General features: G+C 47.1%; 3 protein-coding genes across 13 annotated transcripts in view; 1 reads left to right on the top strand and 2 right to left on the bottom strand.

The window, feature by feature from the left end:
• The window catches only part of TATDN1 (TatD DNase domain containing 1), a 38,135-nt gene extending 35,726 nt beyond the window's left edge, over positions 1-2,409 (bottom strand). For both annotated transcript variants that reach the window (XR_013824709.1, XM_079902300.1), the window contains exon 1: positions 2,156-2,409. Coding sequence is in view for 1 of the 2 variants with exons in the window: in XM_079902300.1 (XP_079758426.1) it covers positions 2,156-2,315 (160 nt within the window). In the remaining variant the exon portion in view is untranslated. The remainder of the gene's footprint in view (positions 1-2,155) is intronic.
• Positions 2,314-6,523, top strand: NDUFB9 (NADH:ubiquinone oxidoreductase subunit B9; the record flags this gene model as incomplete). Its single annotated transcript, XM_079901803.1, has 4 exons — positions 2,314-2,414; positions 5,381-5,573; positions 6,135-6,248; positions 6,512-6,523. 4 exons carry the CDS (start codon positions 2,314-2,316, stop codon positions 6,521-6,523), a joined length of 420 nt encoding a protein of 139 aa, XP_079757929.1.
• Positions 6,524-10,668: 4,145 nt separating this feature from the next.
• MTSS1 (MTSS I-BAR domain containing 1) overlaps positions 10,669-19,199 on the bottom strand; it is a 260,477-nt gene continuing 251,946 nt past the window's right edge. For 6 of the 10 annotated variants that reach the window (XM_079902289.1, XM_079902291.1, XM_079902290.1 and 3 more), the window contains 5 exons: positions 18,814-18,933; positions 17,786-17,980; positions 16,333-16,506; positions 15,820-15,982; positions 10,669-14,428 (listed from right to left, as the gene is read on the bottom strand). In XM_079902289.1, the coding sequence (XP_079758415.1) occupies positions 13,728-14,428; positions 15,820-15,982; positions 16,333-16,506; positions 17,786-17,980; positions 18,814-18,933 (1,353 nt within the window). In that variant the 3' untranslated portion in view covers positions 10,669-13,727. The remainder of the gene's footprint in view (positions 14,429-15,819; positions 15,983-16,332; positions 16,507-17,785; positions 17,981-18,813; positions 18,934-19,199) is intronic. The other 4 variants (XM_079902294.1, XM_079902296.1, XM_079902295.1 and 1 more) reach the window with 4 other exon arrangements.

The raw sequence follows: 19,199 nt of genomic DNA, 5'->3' as shown, positions 1-19,199 counted from the left end.
AACTGCCACTCTAAAACCTTATCATAGGCAAGAAACAGCACCTCCAAGTGTTTATAGAGCATAAAAAGGATGAGGCCGGAAAAGCGGGCAGGACCACACCACAGAAAGCTCTGTATGCTATGTTAAGGCACTTCAACTGTCCTGAGGACAGTGACTGAAAGATTTGAAGCACAAGAAAAATGTAGCTGACTTGGTTTTTATAAAGACCACTCTGGAGGCTACACCACAGAGCATGGATTTAAGGAGACAAAACCTGAGGCAGGGATTTAGTTTTTTTATTACAATACAAACACAAACCTTTAAAAGAAAAAATAATTGTCTTTTGTGAGGTGTTTCATGGCTCTTACCCCATCTCCCCCATCAATTATATCACAGATTGCAATAAACAGGCTGAGAGACACCACACCTGGATAGTGTCTAAACCTCTGATGACCTTCCCATCCCCCAACCCCACCCCAGGCTCTCCCACAGCATTTTTAAAAACCTCTTTTGTGGCACTTTAACAATGTGCTACTTAAACATTCTCCCCTGCATTTGCTTTGACTGTACATACCTCTCCAGTCTGAAAACTAACTGCACCACTAGATTCTTTATAATTCCACATACTTAGTACAATGTCTCTGTAAAAAATATTGCCTAAAGTAACTGTTCTAAGTTTATAATCCCAAGCTCTCTCCTGAGTGCCAGGCATTTCCAATTGCCCAGTAAATGTCTCCACCTGGATGTCCTGTAAGAATCTCAAATTTAACCTAATCCAAATGGATCTTGTTACAACTCCCACCCACTGCCAAACTACCCATGCTTCCATTTCATGTTTAGGTAGGTATTTATCCCAACACCGAGTCATCTCTGACTGTTCACTCTTCCTTACCTGCCATGAAGACTCAGCTGCTAAATGCTGCATATGTACCTCTCTTCCATTTCTCTCTCCCTTTTCCAGTGCCCTTGTTCAAGCTCTGAAATGCTTCCCTGTCTGTCCCTATGACCCACCAAACCTACACAACAGCTGTCTACCTTACTAAAGCAGAGACGTGATCACTGTCGTTTTCCACCTTCAGGTAGCTGGAAACTTCACAAAGACAAGGATCACGTCCAGCTTCACCCACTGCTGTATGCCATAGCTCAAGGCTCCCAATATGTAACTGGCATTCAATGATTTACTTAATGAATGCTCCTTGTCAAAAGCCTTCAGTGAAGCTCTACTCTATACACAGAAAATTAAACTCAGCAACACACTCGAGTTCCAAGTCACCCTTCCAATCCTAGCTCTTACAACCTCCCCCAGGCTTTCCTAAGTCTGGTACTAAATATGCTTACTCCTTTAGTTTCTGTCGAATTTCCCATCTCTTGTTCTACCGATGCCAAATAGATTATTGTACTTGCCAAGTATAAAACTTGTTTCTCTTCCCACTGTGTGTGTCCTCCAGTTCCCCCACCAGATGGTGATGCCAGCAGAGCAGGGGCCGTGTCTGTGTTCCTAGGCCAGTGCCTGGCCCACCAGAGGCGCCCAGTTACTGTGATATGAATTACTGAGTCAACGAGTCCCTCGAAGCCATCTTCCTCTCCGCCAAAGAAACGGGAAACCGCGGGGAGGTGCACGTGGGATGGAGGAGAACATAGTGACAGGCCTTTCGTTTGCTTTTTAGTAGTTTTATTTCTTTTTTTTATTGAACACAACACATATGTTGGAAAAAGCATAAACCGTAACTGCGCAGCTCGTGAATTTTCACAAAGCAGCACACCCGTGAAGCCAGCACCCATACTGAGATCCAGAACATTACCGACACCCAGAGGCCTCCCCTCAACCTCCTCCACTGAGTGCACTTTCAACCCTCAAAAAGCCGGACAGCGGGCTTCCCTGGTGGCGCAGTGGTTGAGAGTCCGCCTGCCTTTGCAGGGGACAAGGGTTCGTGCCCCGGTCCGGGAAGATCCCACATGCCGCGGAGCGGCTGGGCCCGTGAGCCATGGCCGCTGAGTCTCCACGTCCGGAGCCTGTGCTCCGCAACGGGAGAGGCCACAACAGTGAGAGGCCCGCGTACCGCAAAAAAAAAAAAAAAAAAAAAAAAGCCGGAGAGCTCACGTCCTGGGCCCTGGGGCCGCGGTGCGCGAGACCCGGGAACCGAAAGAAAGGCCCCAAGCCCGGGAAAAGTCTTACCTACGAATTTGAAGCGACTCATGACTGCGGCCCCAGCTCCTCCCTGGCGGAAGCGGAAGCGGCCGTCCGTCGCCCCGCCCGCCGGAAGCCCCGCCCCCTCGCCGCCGGCGTCCGGCTTCCCGGCATACCCCGCGGCCGCTGAAGGTGAAGTGGTAGTCATGGCGCTCTCGGTGCCGGCTGCCTACCTGACCCACCAGCAGAAGGTGCTGCGGCTTTATAAGCGGGCGCTGCGCCACCTGGAGTCGTGGTGCATCCACAGGTGGGCGAGGGGGACCCAGGGCGCGGGGAGGTGACCCCGGGGACCGCCACAGAGGCTGAGAGGCTCTGGGGACCGAGCGGCTCAAGGACTTCTGGGACGGGGTGGGAAGGCGGCCCCTTGCCCCGTGGAGCCCTCCCCTAGACCCGGGTTCGAATGCAGGTTTCGTCACCCACATCTGGGACACTTTGAAGACTTGTTTATCTGGCCCGGGCCTCAGTTTTCTAATCAGGAAAACGGACGCGGGACCCAGCGCAGAGGGTTGCATGACGATTAAGAGAAAGGAAGTGCCAAACATGGAAATGGTCATGCCTCCAGCGCTCACTAAATAATAGCTTCCTTCGTGACTTTCTCGTTCCTGGTACTGGCAGTAATCATAAATGCGTTATTTTCTTTAGTTCTCACAACTCTGGGTGTTAGGGATTATTTAGCCTTATTTTATACATGAGAAAATAAGAGGCTAAAATAAGAGGCAAGAGACTGACTTGCTCAAGGCCCAGCAGCTGGTTAAGTGGCCGAGCCAGGATTACAACTCAGGTGTCTTAACTCCAAAACATCATCATCACCCCTCCCATCAGCTTTTCTCTTTTTAGCTTCATTCAGTCCTTTTCATTAGCTTCACATCCCACCGAATTCTTTACCTCCCACATAATTCTCTACTTCTTTCCTCCCTCTGTCCATCTGGGACTAGTCTTAGAACACAGTCTTAAAACATATAGGTTTTCGTGATCTAGATGCAATGCATGGTGGGGTGACAACCCAAGATGTATGAATGCCAGGCCTCCGTGCCCTTAGCAGAATCCTAAAACCTAGTGTCAGGAGAAGGGCTTCTGAGAAAAACCTCTAAACAATGGGAAACTGAGTGCATCTGGAAGAGTTGTGGAGAGGATCCTGGAAGCCCAGATTGTATATTTGGGATTATTGTAAAGTCATTGACCTACTTCTCTTTGCTAGGCAGGAAGATGGCCAGGTTCAAGGCTGTAGGGTTAGTTACTTCCCTAATTCTTTTATTCATCTGAAAATTTGCAATTCAGGTTCTGTGGTGGTTGACAAAAGTTAATAAGGCTTCTTTCTCAGCTGTAGCAATTTATGGATTAATGAGGAAGATGGACATATAAACAAACAGATAACATACAGAATTATCTTTCATAAAGATGAAGGAAGTCAAGCCATCAGGCATTCAGGTATTGTTGAACTACATCTGAGAATATTAATATTGGAGGAAAGGATAAAAGTAGTTACTGTGACAACACTGACTCGTCATTTCTTTAAATCTCACTGACATCTTTTCTCAGTACTTGCCTGATTTTTTTCCTTCCATTTGCCCTCATAGTGCTATTTGTTCTGTGTGGGTCCATCCTAGGCCCTTGGTCATTGCTGTGTATACTTTGGGCAGCCTCATCTAACGCTGGGACTTGAGTTACCACCTATGCTCACTTGTCTGTAGAGCTGTATTTCCAGCTGTTTGCTAGATTACCTACAGTTCTCTAAAACTGAACGTATTTTTCTTTTCACTACCTCATTTTGATTCTCTTCCCAAATTCCCTGCCTCAGCCAATGGCATTACTAGTAATACAGTCACTCAGCTTTAAGTCTTAGCATTATTTTCAAGTACTCCCTACTTACCCCTCTGCCAACAACATACATACTTGTATGCCGTTGGACACTGACTTTTGTAAATTCTCTCCCCAGTGTAATAATGTTCGTAGCTTACGTTGGGCACCAAGGATGTACCAAGCACTGTCTGAAGTGTGCTGATATGTTTTAGCTTATCCAATCTTTAGGACAACCCTAAGATATAGATACTGTTATTAACTCTTTTATGGAGGAGGAACCCATGGCCTAAAGACTTTAAATAATTTACCCTAGGTTACACAGCTAGGAACTGCAGAGCTGAAACAGTCTTAAGCTATCTGACTCCATAGCCTACTCTTGTAACTTTGTAGTCTAAATGTTTTTCTCTTGTCACCATCCATCACTGTTGCCTGCTTCAAGCCCTTGTCATCTGTGGCCTGGATTATCAAAGCCCCATTACTACTGAGCCATAAAAAAGAATGAAATAATGCCACTTGCAGCAACATGGATGGACCTAGAGATTATATATTAAGTGAAGTAAGTCAAACGGAAAGATAAATATCACTTATATGTGGAATCTAAAATAAGGTACAAATGAACTTAATTACAAAACAGAAACAGACTCACAAAGAAAAATTTATGGTTACCAAAGGGGAAATTGGGGGGAGGGATTAATTAGGAGTTTGGGATTAGCAGATACAGACTACTGTATATAAACTAAACAACAGGGTCCTACTGTATAGCACAGGGAACAATTATTTAATATCTTATGATAAACTATAATGAAAAAGTATATATATCTATGTATAACGGAATCACTTTGCTGTACACCAGAAACTAACACAACATTGTAAATCAACTACAATAAAAAATAAAAAAAAATTTTAAAGCCCCGTAAATGATCTCTGCCCGTGGTTTCTTCTAGAACCTGACCAAAACTTGCCTAAGGTCAGGCAGCTAGTGTCAGTCAGAATTGAAACCCAGGTCTGTCTGATTTGAGCAACACTCTTTGCACCATGTATCAGTAATACGTGCCTTCTACATCTTTGTGTCTCCAGAATTTAGCACAGTGCCTAGCACCAGGTAGGAGGAAATGCAGTAAGTTGTCATTGAATGAATGTTGAATGAGCCTACAGAGGCGATAGAGGAGACAAGGGAAAGGGGTTAGGTTGTATTTATCAGTAATACAGTAGCTTTTTGTTGCTGGTGTTTGGGGTCTGTCAGGGAAGCCGTCGTAATGATGTGGCTGCTCCATTGACAGGGTCCAGGGAGGGGCTGGGAAGTCACGCTACTCACCTGAAAGGTGTTAGTGGAAGTACTGCCTCTTGTCAGACAGTGATACTGCCTAATTGAGTAGATACCATTTCTAATCTCCAAAATCATTTTGGTTTAAGGGACAAGTACCGGTACTTTGCTTGTTTGATGAGAGCTCGGTTTGATGAACATAAGGATGAAAAGGACATGGTGAAGGCCACCCAGCTGCTGAGGGAGGCAGAGGAAGAGTTCTGGCACTGTCAGCATCCTCAGCCATACATCTTCCCTGAGTCTCCTGGGGGTACCTCCTATGAGAGATACGAGTGTTACAAGGTAGGTGAGGACCACAGGTGTCTCAAATCCCGAACCTCAGCCTTGGAAACCACTTGCCCTTTTAGGGGCAGCTAGGACATTTCTTTCCTGACAGTTAGTGTCAGTTTTCTCTCTCCCAGATGCCATCACGACTTTTCTTTCCCAATTCAGTGCCAAGGTCTTGCAGTAAACTTTCTGGCAAAGCAAAGTGCTAAAGGAATTGGTAAATAACTCATTTTTGGACCTTAAAGTTAACCAATTTCAATTGGTGCTTAGTATTCTAAATGATATTTCCAAATAACATACAGCCACGTTGGATCTTTAGAGAACTCAGGTAGGGGAGGAATGATGCCAGTTCTCTTTGGACTGACCTTGCTGTTTTTCATCCCTAGGCTGTTTCACTCTAAGGCATTCTCCTTTGTCTCGGTCCTCTGCTGTTTTGCTTAGTGTCAGAAACAGTCTGATACTTGGAATGGTTATAAAAATGCACCTTGATTTTTGTCTTCTGTCTCTTGAGCAGGCCCTACCCTTGACATGTAAATGTGTCCTGTGGAATGACGCCGTGATTTCCTCTCCTGACAGGTTCCCGAGTGGTGCTTAGATAACTGGCATCCTTCCGAGAAGGCAATGTATCCTGATTACTTTGCCAAGAGAGAGCAGTGGAAGAAACTGCGGAGAGAAAGCTGGGAGCGAGAGGTGAGTCTTGCCTGTGTTTTACCATGTAGTTTGGCCCACATGGTCAACACCTGGAAGGAGCTGAGGTTTGGTTCCCCACGTGCAGAGGTCCAGATTCCAGCTCCGACAGTTACTCTGGCCCCTTGCCTCTCAGATGTACTTTCTCTTTCAAGTGTGTTAAATGTAACATTTACAGCCATCTTAGAAATAGGTTAAAATGTGTTCCCTGGTCTTCTGGCTTTTCTGTTCTCTGATTTTGCTTCTTCCCTCCTTCCCCTCCATAGTCCTCTGCCTGACCTTGCTCTGCCCTACAGTCCCTTAACCTTCTCCACCAGCACCTTGGGTATTTTTCCACTCATGATGTCTGATTTATATTTTAAAAAAGTCAATCTTGCTGTAGTGTGAAAAATATATTGGAGAGGGCAAGTGGAGAATTGGCGAGACCAGTTTGGGGTTATTGCAGTAGATTAGTCCAAGGATTATGGCAACTAGCACTAGGGTGGATGCAGTGGATATGGAAGGAAGTAAATTCAGGATATTGTCTGCAGGGATGTGAAGAGGGATTGGATGGGGGGTGGGGGTGGTGGGTAGTGAAGGACAGGGAAGAATCAAGAATGATTTCCAGGTTTTAAACTTCAACATCTGGAGGATGGTTGTGGTGTTTATTGAGATAAGGAAGAGGGGAAAAAACAGATATCAAAGGGACAATCAAGTGTTCAGTTTTAAATGTTAAATTTACAAATGTTAAATTTGAGAATCCTGTGAGACATCAGGTGCAGGTGTCAGAGGGTAACTTTGGATGTACGAATCTGGAACTCAACTCAAAGGAGAGATTTGAGCTCAAAATAGAAATGTGGGAGTTATCAGTTGTTTTAAAAGCCACAGAATGAGGGTCTCTTCTGGGTGCCCTCTCCCCCATAAAGGAAGTGGAGGGAAAGCCACAGAAATGTTTGAGATCCTTAGATCCAAGAGAAAGTGTTTCAGGAATGGCCGGGGGATTTCCCTGTCAGCCCAGTGGTTAAGACTCTGCACTTCCACTGCATGGGACATGGGTTCGATCCCTGGTGGGGGAACTAAGATCCCACATGCTGTGCCACATGGCCAAAAAAAAAATAAACAAGAATGGCTGGGGCCAAGTCATCTTTGATTTGATGGAATAGAGTGAGTACTAGAAATAACATCCAAAGGTTTTGGCTACAGGAAGGGCATTAGTGGCCTTGATTAGAGCCATTTCTATCACACGAAGACTGATCAGAAGGTGAGGAAGAGTAAACAGGAGGGAGTGATGACTCTTGAGAAGATTTCCTGAGGAGAACGAAGAAATGGGGCAGTAACTGGAGGCTGGGGGATTACTTTCTTTTAAGATAAATGATGCGTATATGCTGATTAGATCTGGGGTGAGGGAGAAATTGGTAGTGCTGAAGAGAGGAAAGTTTTTGAGAAGAGGGGTGGGATCCCAAGCATGTGTGGGGGCCTTTGGAAGGAGAAGGGATTCTTCCTCCATTCTAATTGGACAAAAGATGTGTATAAATACATTTGGGTTAGAAGTTTTGATGATGGGGAAATGACAGACTTCGATGTGATGGCTTCTCTTTTTTAAGTGAAGTCAGGAAAAGCCAGGAAGTGGGCAAAGCATGTTTGGAGAATGTGGAAAAGGTGTGATAATTGTGGGCAGAGGATGAGCTTGCTGGAGAATAGTAGTAAGATTGCCATGTGGTGGTGAAGGCCCATGTGAAGTTGGGAATAATTAACATGTTGTGACACCAGTTTGTTCCAGTATTTTTTTTTCTTTTTAGCAATACTGAGCTGTATGGTTGCAGGTTTGAAGGTAGACGGTGTGGTTGTCCACTGTCAAGAGTGACGAGGAACTTATTTGAGAGGGAGTGATTGTCGTGATGGAATCTAGCTGGATAAAGGAGGGAAGTAGACAGAGAGGCTGCTGCAGAAAGAAGGGCAAGTGGGGTGTGAGGACCTGTGAACTGGCAGCATCTGTGAGTTTCAAGAACTATTTTCAAGGGGGCATTTAAGCAAATGAGCTGGAAGGGGACACTGGTTGGATAGTGGGTTACTTAAATTCATGATTTTGTGACCAAGGAGGGCAGTGTTTTCTAAGAAGTATGTCAGCATTTGGGAACTCAAGGCATATTGATTCATGGAGAGCAGCAGATTCATCCTGCAGGTGGTCACTGTGATAACCACTTCTCCCCAAAACATTCCTCCTTTACCAGTTCCGTCTCTTTGACATTATTAAACAGCACATGTGCTTGAGGCTCAGATTAGCCACAATCCAGAGTTGGTTTTTTTGGAGGAAGCTTCAAAAAATCATGGATCTGGAAAGTGGGTGTCTTAGGTCTCCTCCTCTATTAGGACAGTGATGGTCTTGGAGATCGCTGGAAAAGGGGTAGCTGGGCAGTGGGGGCAGAACTGAGCACACTTGTACCTGTGATTTCATGTTATTTCTTGTCCTCATTGCTATTTGGGGGGCTTTTAAATTAACATCCCTAATGTATTCAAATTGAAGCTTCTTAATAGTGCTTTTGGAGACCTCTTAGCTGAGACACAAAAATAAACATTTTTGGGGGGAAGAGGTGGGGGAACCATAACAAGGGGGAATTGGAATGGTAATTGTCAGGGTTTTGCTTAATGAGTAAGAGGTGGGGTAGGAGGGTTTGTTCTCAGCATTGCTGTTTTAAGAATGGGAAAACATTTAAGGAGAACAGCTTTTGTGTCCGAGTTAAAATGTGGGCATAAAGATAATGCAGTTATAGAGTCCCTCCCATCAAGCCTCTTAAGATAGCCTCATCCACCGGAGGGCAGAGAGTAGAAGCAAGAAGAACTACAATCCTGCAGCCTGTGGAACAAAAACCACATTTACAGAAAGATGACAAGATGAAAAGGCAGAGGGCTGTGTACCAGATGAAGGAACAAGATAAAACCCCAGAAAAACAACTAAATGAAGTGGAGATAGGCAACCTTCCAGAAAAAGAATTCAGAATAATGATAGTGAAGATGATCCAGGACCTTGGAAAAACAATGGAGGCAAAGATCGAGAAGATGCAAGAAGTGTTTAACAATGACCTAGAAGAATTAAAGAACAAACAGAGATGAACAATACAATAACTGAAATGAAAACTACACTAGAAGGAATCAATAGCAGAATAATGGAGGCAGAAGAACGGATAAGGGACCTGGAAGACAAAATGGTGGGATTCAGTGCTGTGGAACAGAAGAAAGAAAGAAAGAATGAAAAGAAATGAAGACAGCCTAAGAGACCTCTGGGACAACATTAAATGCAACAACATTCGCATTATAGGGGTCCCAGAAGGAGAAGAGAGAGAGAAGGGACCAGAGAAAATATTTGAAGAGATTATAGTCGAAAACTTCCATACATGGAAAAGGAAATAGCCACGCAAGTCCAGGAAGTACAGCGAGTCCCATACAGGATAAACCCAAGGAGAAACACGCCAAGACACATAGTAATCAAATTGGCAAAAATTAAAGACAAAGAAAAATTATTGAAAGCAGCAAGGGAAAAACGAAAAATAACATACAAGGGAACTCCCATAAGGTTAACAGCTGATTTCTCAGCAGAAACTCTACAAGCCAGAAGGGAGTGGCATGATATACTTAAAGTGATGAAAGGGAAGAACCTACAACCAAGATTACTCTGCCCGGCAAGGCTCTCATTCAGATTCGAAGGAGAAATCAAAAGCTTTACAGACAAGCAAAAGCTAAGAGAATTCAGCACCACCAAACCAGCTCTACAACAAATGCTAAAGGAACTTCTGTTAAGTGGGAAACACAAGAGAAGAAAAGGATCTACAAAAACAAACCCCAAACAATTAAGAAAATGGTCATAGGAACATACATATTGATAATTACCTTAAATGTGAATGGATTAAATGCTCCAACCAAAAGACACAGGCTTGCTGAATGGATACAAAAACAAGACCCACATATATGCTGTCTACAAGAGATCCACTTCAGACCTAGGGACACATACAGACTGAAAGTGAAGGGATGGGAAAAGATATTCCATGCAAATGGAAATCAAAAGCTGGAGTAGCAATACTCATATCAGATAAAATAGACTTTAAAATAAAGAATGTTACAAGAGACAAGGACACTACATTAAAAAAAAAGATAATGCAGGTATATACAAACAACACTTTTCAGTAGTGAGGATCAGGGTGTGTCATGTGACACAGTAGAAACAATGCCGACACTTCCCTGTAGCAGAGAGATTGGACAGTCAGTTCAACTCCTTTTCTAATTGTTCCTTCCTTACCCCCCCTTCTAGGTTAAGCAGCTGCAGGAGGAAACCCCGCTTGGTGGTCCCAGAACTGAAGCTTTGCCCCCAGCCCGAAAGGAAGGTGATTTGCCCCCACTGTGGTGGCATGTTGTGACCAGGCCCCGGGAACAGCCCATGTAGAGAAAGAGAGGAAGATGCCTCACCAGTCACGCTCGCAAGTGAAATGTTACAGGACATACACTTGCCCTAATAAAATAACTCCATATGGTTATGACTGACGTGTTCTTCTGAAGAGTAACATGATGCCAGGTGACTGGGCCACTGTCGTTTTCTTAGCAGTTGTGCATATAAAGAAAAGTACCTGAAACGTAGTCAGATGTATTCTGTTCTTCCCCATTAAGTCATATTGATAACACATGCAATCGAGGGAAAACTGCAGCAGAACCAGATACAAGGTTTACTCTGAAGATTTAGTTGAGCAAACTTGAGTTGAAGGCTTAAACTAGCTATGGTGACTGGAGGGCATAAGAAGCCAAGAAGAGGCACGCCAGTACTGAGGACATAAGATACCTTTTCTGTTTTCTAGATTCCACTAATGGAATTTTAGCTCTGATTAAAGGACTACTCTAAGAAGCACGCATTCAGCAAATAAGCATGGAGTTCACGGGGTTCTCAGGAGTGGAGTTTGATGGCATCCAATGTAGATGACACTTTGGTGACACTTACTTTGGAGGCAGTTTTCCAGCTTTGCTCCCTCTACCGTAGCTTGGATTGTCTGCAGACACAAAGGTAAGGGTAGCAGAACTCTAAATGTTTGAAGTTTCTTTTTTTAAGGGTAAAGCCATTTTTAAAGCTCAACCAAGCCCAGCTAGTTTTAGTTCTTGGTAACTCACTGTTCAGGCAACTAGTGTTCTTAAAATGCACAAAAATGATGTTGTCATCTTTCTAACTAAGCTCAATCTGAGTCTCAGTCCATTTTCTAACACTTCACTAAGACCTCCACCTGAATTTTAATAAGACTTGAAATGCAGGGCTTTTTTTTTTCTAGTGGTTCTTTATTTATAATGTAGGCTGAAGCAACTGATACAAGGTAAAAGGGAGACACGTTACACAATTGTTATTTATACAAGTTTAGAACAAAAAACTGCACAGGGAGAGGTCAACTCTCAGTACAAACTAGCAACTAAACCACAATAATTTACCTTTAGAAATGATTTCTTTATTTTTAGCTGTGACACTGCTTTTACAATATGCAAAAACACAAACAGAACTACCCAAGGCGTTTTGTCACATTCTTTCTACATTGAATTTGGCAACATTTTATATTAAATTTATTCAGATTATACTAACGTTTAAAAACTAAACAAGTGAAAAGCTGTACCAAGGTACAGTTACATCCATTTATTTGAAAGGTTTAAAATACCACTTTTATCTATCGTAATTACCTTGCAGTGATTTCTGCTTTTGCAAAAACCATCTCAAGCATCATATGCACAATGCATCAGCTACTTTTAGTCATCAAGATTGGTGGGCTAAACCACAGGCACTACTGTTGCTTATATTCTGTAAGTGGAGCTTGTTTTTCAAAGAAAAAAAGCTTAAACAATTTCTAATAATCATGCCTTTGCTTGAAAGCCGTAACATAAAATGTTTTTGAGCAATCACAGCAGTGTTAAATGTTAATATAGAGAACACTGACTATACAGGTACGTTTCTTTCACATCCAGTGCAGTTATGTATTAAAGCAAAAGATTATGTAATTGAAGATTGGAGCCAACAGAGATCTGCAGGACCCACCAGGCTCCTATTCCTTGAGAGGTTCGGTCCCAAACGAGCACTTTCAACTGACCCGAAGGGGCTGGCTTTTTTAAACACCATTGCATTCCTCAAACGTGGTCCCTTTAAATCTACACATCTCTGCTGGCTTTAGGGGATGGGCATTGTAACAAATTTAACTTTCACTTAGAAAAGACAGAAATCCATTCCAAAAAACACTGCCTAGAATACAAAAAAAAAGGGACAGTATGGTGGTCAGATTCCCAGTGACAGAAATAAATCCTCCTCTCTCCGATGTTTAGTGTGAAGCCAATTAACTGCCATTATTTAAAAGAAGATAAGAAAAACAAGCCTCCAGACTGGTAAACACATTGGCAAGTTGCCAGACTCCAAGCTGGTTACCCTTGTTAAATCCGCTCCAGTTTTTCCAAAATATTTGGGCTTTTCAACGCGCCCAGCCTGCTAGGCACAGTTAAGTAAAAGGCATTTGCTATATCTAAGAATTCCCTGCTATCAATCATTTTTAAATGTTTTCACATTTTTAAAACTGCCTTACCCTTCTGGATGTGTTTGGATTCAGTGAAAGTGGGTATAACTAACAGACAGGTAACTGAAGTGGGGGGTTCTATGTCTACCCGGTGGCGGCAGCATGCACGGGACTGGAGGTGGGTGCTGTGTGCGGTCAGGAGCGATCGTGGGAGAAAGGAAGTCCTTAAACACCCTGCAGAAACAAACACTGCAACCCAGTGTGGCTTATTCGGATGCATTTACCATGAAGCTACTAGAAATTCAACCTACGAGGCTACTGTTAAATGTAACAGGATCGGCTGTGTTGACAGTGTGCCCCTCCCGCGACCCTCCCCCCAGTCCCAACACAGCCTCTACCATTTCCAGAGTTCCCTCACTCCTAATGTTGCGCATCAGCTGACTCCCGCTTTCCTCATTCCAAATGTAGTATACTTGAATAAGGATTTTTACCCCTTACCCATTTTGTTTGTACATTACACTAACTTGAATTTGTGTCTAAGCCAGACTACTACAATGCATCTACAAAAGCTTGCAGGAAAGAAAAGAAAAGAAAAAAAGCTAAGTATAGTTATCCTTTTTTCTGAAATTACTACTTCGTGGTTCCCCTGCCCGACCTCCCCCCCTTATTATGCATTTAAAATTTTACAAAGACTTGTAAAAAATGGAATTTGGCACCTTCAGAAAAATCAAAAGGGAAACTTAAGATTAAAATGTGCAGAAAGAAAACTCAATATTTACAAATTAAAAGATCAAGGTTATGTCAGTTACATATGTTGCTTTTAATTCTTATCTAAAGGTGTCGAGTACTTTCAAAAGAGCTGTGTTCTGAGTTGCCTACAAAATCTTTTGTTTGATTACAGATTGGAATGGATCAAGACAAACTAGGTCTATTAATTAGACAGTTCGTTCCCCACTGGCAGCATTTCTTGTGAGCCTAAGAGAGCCTAAGTGAAGCGCGGGGCTGAGCGGTCGTTTGTCGTGGTCTTCTTCAGTTTCACGCCCCTGCGGATGGCGTTCAGCATGTCTTCTCCTTGCGGGGCATCCCTTGGGCTCAGGTCTGCAGGGTCACTCTCTGGAATCTGGCCTGGGGAGGCAGTGGCACTTGGGGGATCCCTTTCCTGGTCTTCGGCCTCGCTTTCTGGAATTGCTTGTCTGTGCTCCTCGGGGATGCTCGGCTTCGGGCCTGGAAGAGGAGGGTTGACGGAGGCTTGGCCGCTCCACATTGAGGAGGGCATGCTGGTGCCACCCTGGGGGCCCTCACCCACGGACGGCGACTCGGGGCTGTGCTCACCCCGCTCCTCGGGCCCATCTGGAGGGGCTGACAACACCCCAGGGAGGTCTGGGACGGTAGGGGTCTTGACAGGGATCACAGGTGTTTTGATGGGGATGGGACCAGCTCCTATGGTCCCCCGGCGGACAGAAGGCTTGGTAGAAGGGGTCCGTCGGATGGTTGCAACCCCTGGGGTGACCATAGCAGGTCCGAGGGTGGTGGGGAGGCCAGCAGTTGAGGCTGGGCGCTTCGCTTGGAACATCCGTCGGTAGGACTGGCTGATGTCGCTGTTTCTCGGAATGGTGGAGGATTTGTCGAACTCCTGCTGATCTGCCTCCTGGTCACCACTTACAGAGAAATAATCGTAATCTGAAACTGATCATAGGATCCGATTAGAAATCGCCGAGGCAGTGGCTGTGCTCTTTGATTCTTTTGTGTTGGGCGGACAAAGGGCCCCAGAGGCCAGGTACTTCACCCGCAATCTCATCCCAAGCCTTCCGGGGTTTCCGGGCCAGGCTTAGCAGCCCTCACCATCTAAGAACTCCCTGACAGGGACCGTCGTTTCGTTCACCAAGGGAACGCTCAGCACCAAGAGCAGCGCTGGACACAGCAGGCCCGCACTCAAACACCGCTGAGCGGTGAAGAATGCAAAACCGCCAGGCCGCAGCGAGGCTACCTCTGAGCACCTCTGGGAGGAATAAAGGGGGTGGCAAGAGGAAATAACCTCTACAAGCCCTCCAGCCCGGAATTTGACTTGAGAGACAAGCCCCACACAGACCATCACAGACCTCACTACCTCCCTCATGATCAACTCGTTAGGCGAGGGCTAGAAAAGCAATGGAGCTACTGGTAACGAGTCTCCGAAAACAAGGCAGAGACAGGTTCCATCGGTGAGGGGTGCTCACTCTCTCTCCAAAAATGGGGTCACGTGGGAGGGGGAAGCATACAGACTGAACATCATAGAGCTCGTTTCTGAAGAGCAGCGCTCTGACGTTCGGGTAAGTTCTGTGTGGTGGGGTGAAGCTGTGTGCTGTATGAGGGGGTGGTCAGCAGCATCCCTGGCCATCTACCAGATGCCAGCAGCACGCCCTCCAGTTGTGACCATTAAAAATGTCTCTAGCCGTTGCCAAATGTCCCCTGGGCAGCAAAGTGGCCCTCCACCGAGACCCACTGTCCTAGAGACTTGGACTGAAGGACTGCTGACAGGCTTGGTCAGCTCTCATAGATCTTTCCTAGCGGCTGGCCTGCCATCTTGCTGGCTTGTGTGTGTGTGTGCTGGGGAGGGCGGTGAGGGAGGCAAGTTCATAGAGAATTTGGCTGGAGTTTGGGCTTCAGACTCTGACAGACCTTCGACTCAAACTCCAGCTCTGCTGCTTATTGTGTGAACTTGGGCCTCAGTCTCCATGTATGTAAAATGGGGATAAACAGACTTGTGACATAAACGATTGTGAAGAATTAATGGGAAAATAAAGGAAGTGCTTGGTACAAAGTGCCAAACACAAATGATGTTATCATTAACAGCATCTGTCTGCCTTCAAATTGGGACATCCCTGTAACCCTGATGGTGAGAAACCAAGTTGTGAAATCTGGCCACTTTGCTGCATGGCAGTGAACCGACAACTACAGACGAGCCCTCCAGAGCATTCCAAGATGCTCTACTGTGGCTGGACGGACTCTCGCACGTCTGCCTCCTCCCAGCGGGGAGGGCCCCCTTCCTCACCTGGCACTGCTCAGGAAGCCCGGCTGGAAAGCTCAGGCTCTCCTACCTTGGGAGGGGATGGTGTCCTCAGAGCAGCAGGGGGTGGTGGTCTGGGTGCTGTAGCCGCTGGAGCACTGAAGCGAGTCCCGGCTGCTCCTCTGGGTGTCAAGCTGGAGGCCCCGAGACAGGGCCAGGGCCAGTTCCTCACAAGCCTCCATCTCCTCTCCAGGCTGCAGGTGGGAGGAGAGAGACAGATGAGCCACCGGGGCCGCGAGTTCCCTGTCTGATACCCCCAGCCTTTCTGCACTCCTCGTCCAGTGGGGGCCTCAACAGGACTCCTATTCTGCTCCCGTGACCACCACTGTCTGTGGGCCCAGGGGGCCGCCAACTTGCTTAGACCCTACCCAGGCTCTAGAAAGTTCTAGAGTCTAATTCCCATACAAGACCTTCCCTTGGGGCCTTCTAAACGCTGTAACAGGGAATAGGAGAAAGGGGCTCAGATCCCTCCAGTTGCTGGCCAGCACGTGGCCCCCGCCAGGTCTCGAGGGGCCCAGCCAGCTGTAGAGAACAAGAGCGTCACCCTGGCGGCGGCCGACACGGTCATGCTCCGCGGCCTCTGAGCCTCCTCGGCAGCGGTGGGCGTGCCTCCCGCTGCGACGGGGCCTCCACCGCTGGGATCTGGCTCTCGCTTGTCTTTGCGGCGCTGAAGGGTGTTCACCAGAGGCTGATCGTAAGGTCCTGGCTTGGCCCAGTCCTAAGTGGAACAAGTGTGGTCAGGTGCCAGGGCCTCTGCCTCCACCGGGAGGCCACAGAAGCCTCCAGACAGCTGCCCGCCCACAGAAGGTAGCTGGCCCCCTCGGGGGAAGCTCAGGCTGGGACAGGCCAGCAGCCCCTCCTCTGCCCTCACCCGGCACTAGAAGAAGGGAGCAGAAAATCCTCTGGGGGTCCCTTGGGTACCTGCCCTTTCCTCACATCCGCCCAAAGACTGAAAACCCGCAACAAGGGGGCAGGTAGCCTGAGGGACACTCTTAGTTACAGCCATCAAACAACTGACCAACTGCCTATGGTGTCTGAAGGCACCGGCCAGTGGAGAGCACATCCCCAGGGACCAGGCCCTCCCTTCCCATGTCTGGGGCCCCCTGCTGGGGCCTAGCAGCTCAAATGACCTCACTCGCCTGGAGTGGCCACCAGGGGGCGCTAAAGGTACTTCAGCCACTCTCCCTGAGGCTGAACCTCACTTCTGGGAAACTGCCCCAAAGGGCGCTTCAGGATGTACTCTCTGAGGTCCTCACAGAGGAAGGGAAGGCCCCTGGGCCAGAAGAAAGATTCTGAGGGGTCCGCACCACTTGTGAGGGAGGCAGTCAAGGCCTGCTCGAGATGGCGGGCCGCCTAGGGGCCTACTATTCAAGTTAGGGACCTCCTCTCCAAATAAAGGTAGATCATCCTCCTGGCATCAATCAGACTTGCTAGGAAATAATATAAAAACTTTTCGTTTTTATATTAAAGCAAACATGTTTTAAGACTAAAAATAAAGTCTGCAGGTACTTTAAGATAAAACATAATAAGCCAAACCGTATTTTGGGGCATGGTTCTGTTACCATGGCCCAGTAAGGGTTTAAGGGAACAGTCTGGGGAACATGGCCGAGGAGGAGAGTCCCTCCCTGGTAACAGTGACACCCTCAGGAAACCCCCAGGAGGGCAGAACTTGGACTTACAACTTGGGAGCGACTTCCCTGCAATGCCGCATCTGGGTCTACTGGGGTCTAACAGGGGTTAACTGGTGTCTCCTAAAGGGAGCTCCTCCAATCTCAGCTCCGTGTGGACATACCCGTCTCAGCGCTGCCTGCTGCTTTCCGGTTCTCCCCAGTGGGAATTTACTTAGGGAGGAGGTGTTATGGGGAAGAAGGCAGAGTGTGAGAGGAAAGGGGTGGGGTGGGGTGGGGTGGGGTGAGAATCGTGGGGCAGCAGGGGGGTGAGCACAGAGGCAATGAGGGACGGGGGAGAGGGCGAGAGGAGGGCGGAGAGACACAAACCTTCCAGCTAGGGATCTGAGATGACGGGAACATGCCGGGCCCAATGGTGTAATAATGAGCGTAGTCTGGAAGGTGGACAGAGGTGGCCCGAGGGAGCAGGCGGGAGGCGGGCAGGCAATGAGGGAAAAGGCTCGCCCCTACGGGCCCCACGTGGGGCTCGCTTGATAAACTATAGTGAGAAAACCCGTTAGACAACTGGAAACAAACAAAAAAAGGGAGGAAAAAAGGAAAAAAAAATTAATATAAGAGGATGAGTGTGGAGATACAAGATGGCATTGACATTCAAGGGATGGGGGAGATCTGAATATCTGCAAATAAAACAAACATCAGGGCTCTGCCACTCATGGATGGTCCAGGATGCGAGAGAAAAGCGCTAGCTACGGTGCAAACAATGCCTGCATATTTGACACCAAGTATTCAGTTGGGGAAATATTTTATCTACATTTTAGAATAGTTTGGAAATGATCCGTGTCCCTAATGTGTGGTGCTCTCAATGGTTTTCGATTATTTCACTAATAATTTCACAGTGACGGTGATTCGCTCATCTCATTGTGCAAATTTTAAAATTCAAAAGCGTCAACTGAAAGCTGTTCATTCCAGGTTTCCAAAATCATCACTGTTCAGGAGATTCCAAATCAGGGTGAAGGGTGGGGTGATGGCAACTATAAGGCAGGAAAGCACACAGCCTCTGACGCAGTGAAGTGTCACATCCAAGGGCACGGTGAAGAGGAGGCCATGGTGGGTGGGGTGCAGGGGAGGGGAAGGGGGGAAGACGGATGGCCATCCATGTCCTGGGAAGAAGCCTTCACACCTCCGAGTTCCCCATACCCCTTTCTCTCCCTCTGGATGACCGCAGGGTCATTGCTCAGGGCCAGGCACCCATTCTGGAAAAAGCCCTCAGTCCTGTCCCTCCCTCTGGCCCCAAGAGGGGCCACGCTTGGTGGAGATTTTGAGTTTCCAGGTTCCTGCGGCTGTGCGGGGAGCAGCTGGCAGGGGATGGGGGAGAGGCTGGGACCCCAGCCGGTCACCTTCTCTGTGGACGCCCAGGCGCCCATGGTGGAGCCTGAGCTGACTGAGGTAGGCGAGCTGCACTCGCTCACGGACTGGCAGGTTTCCGAGGCTTCAGAGGAGGCCGAGCTGGACGAGTTCTGCAGCCGGGGAGGGGCCACACACCACCGAAAAAGGACGGTCATAAAAAATAAAAAGATGGGGGGGGGGCAGGAGGGGAGAAGGGCACGCACGGAGAGACAGACATGCATACAGAAGAGAGAAGGATGAGAGAAGCAGAGGGTTAGGGTTACTTTTTCCCCCAAAGCTGCACCAACACAGAGGCCTCCAAGCCCTGGAAAGGAAGCATGAGACCCAGCGAGCCCCAGACCTGCCGGACTGCAAGGCCCCCAGAACCCCACCATCT

The sequence above is a fragment of the Stenella coeruleoalba genome (genome assembly GCF_951394435.1).
Source record: "Stenella coeruleoalba genome assembly, chromosome: 17".
In the NCBI taxonomy this organism is placed as follows: Eukaryota; Metazoa; Chordata; class Mammalia; order Artiodactyla; family Delphinidae; genus Stenella; species Stenella coeruleoalba.
The sequence above is the reverse complement of the archived record's forward strand: the minus strand, read 5'-3'. Positions and strand labels throughout refer to the sequence as shown.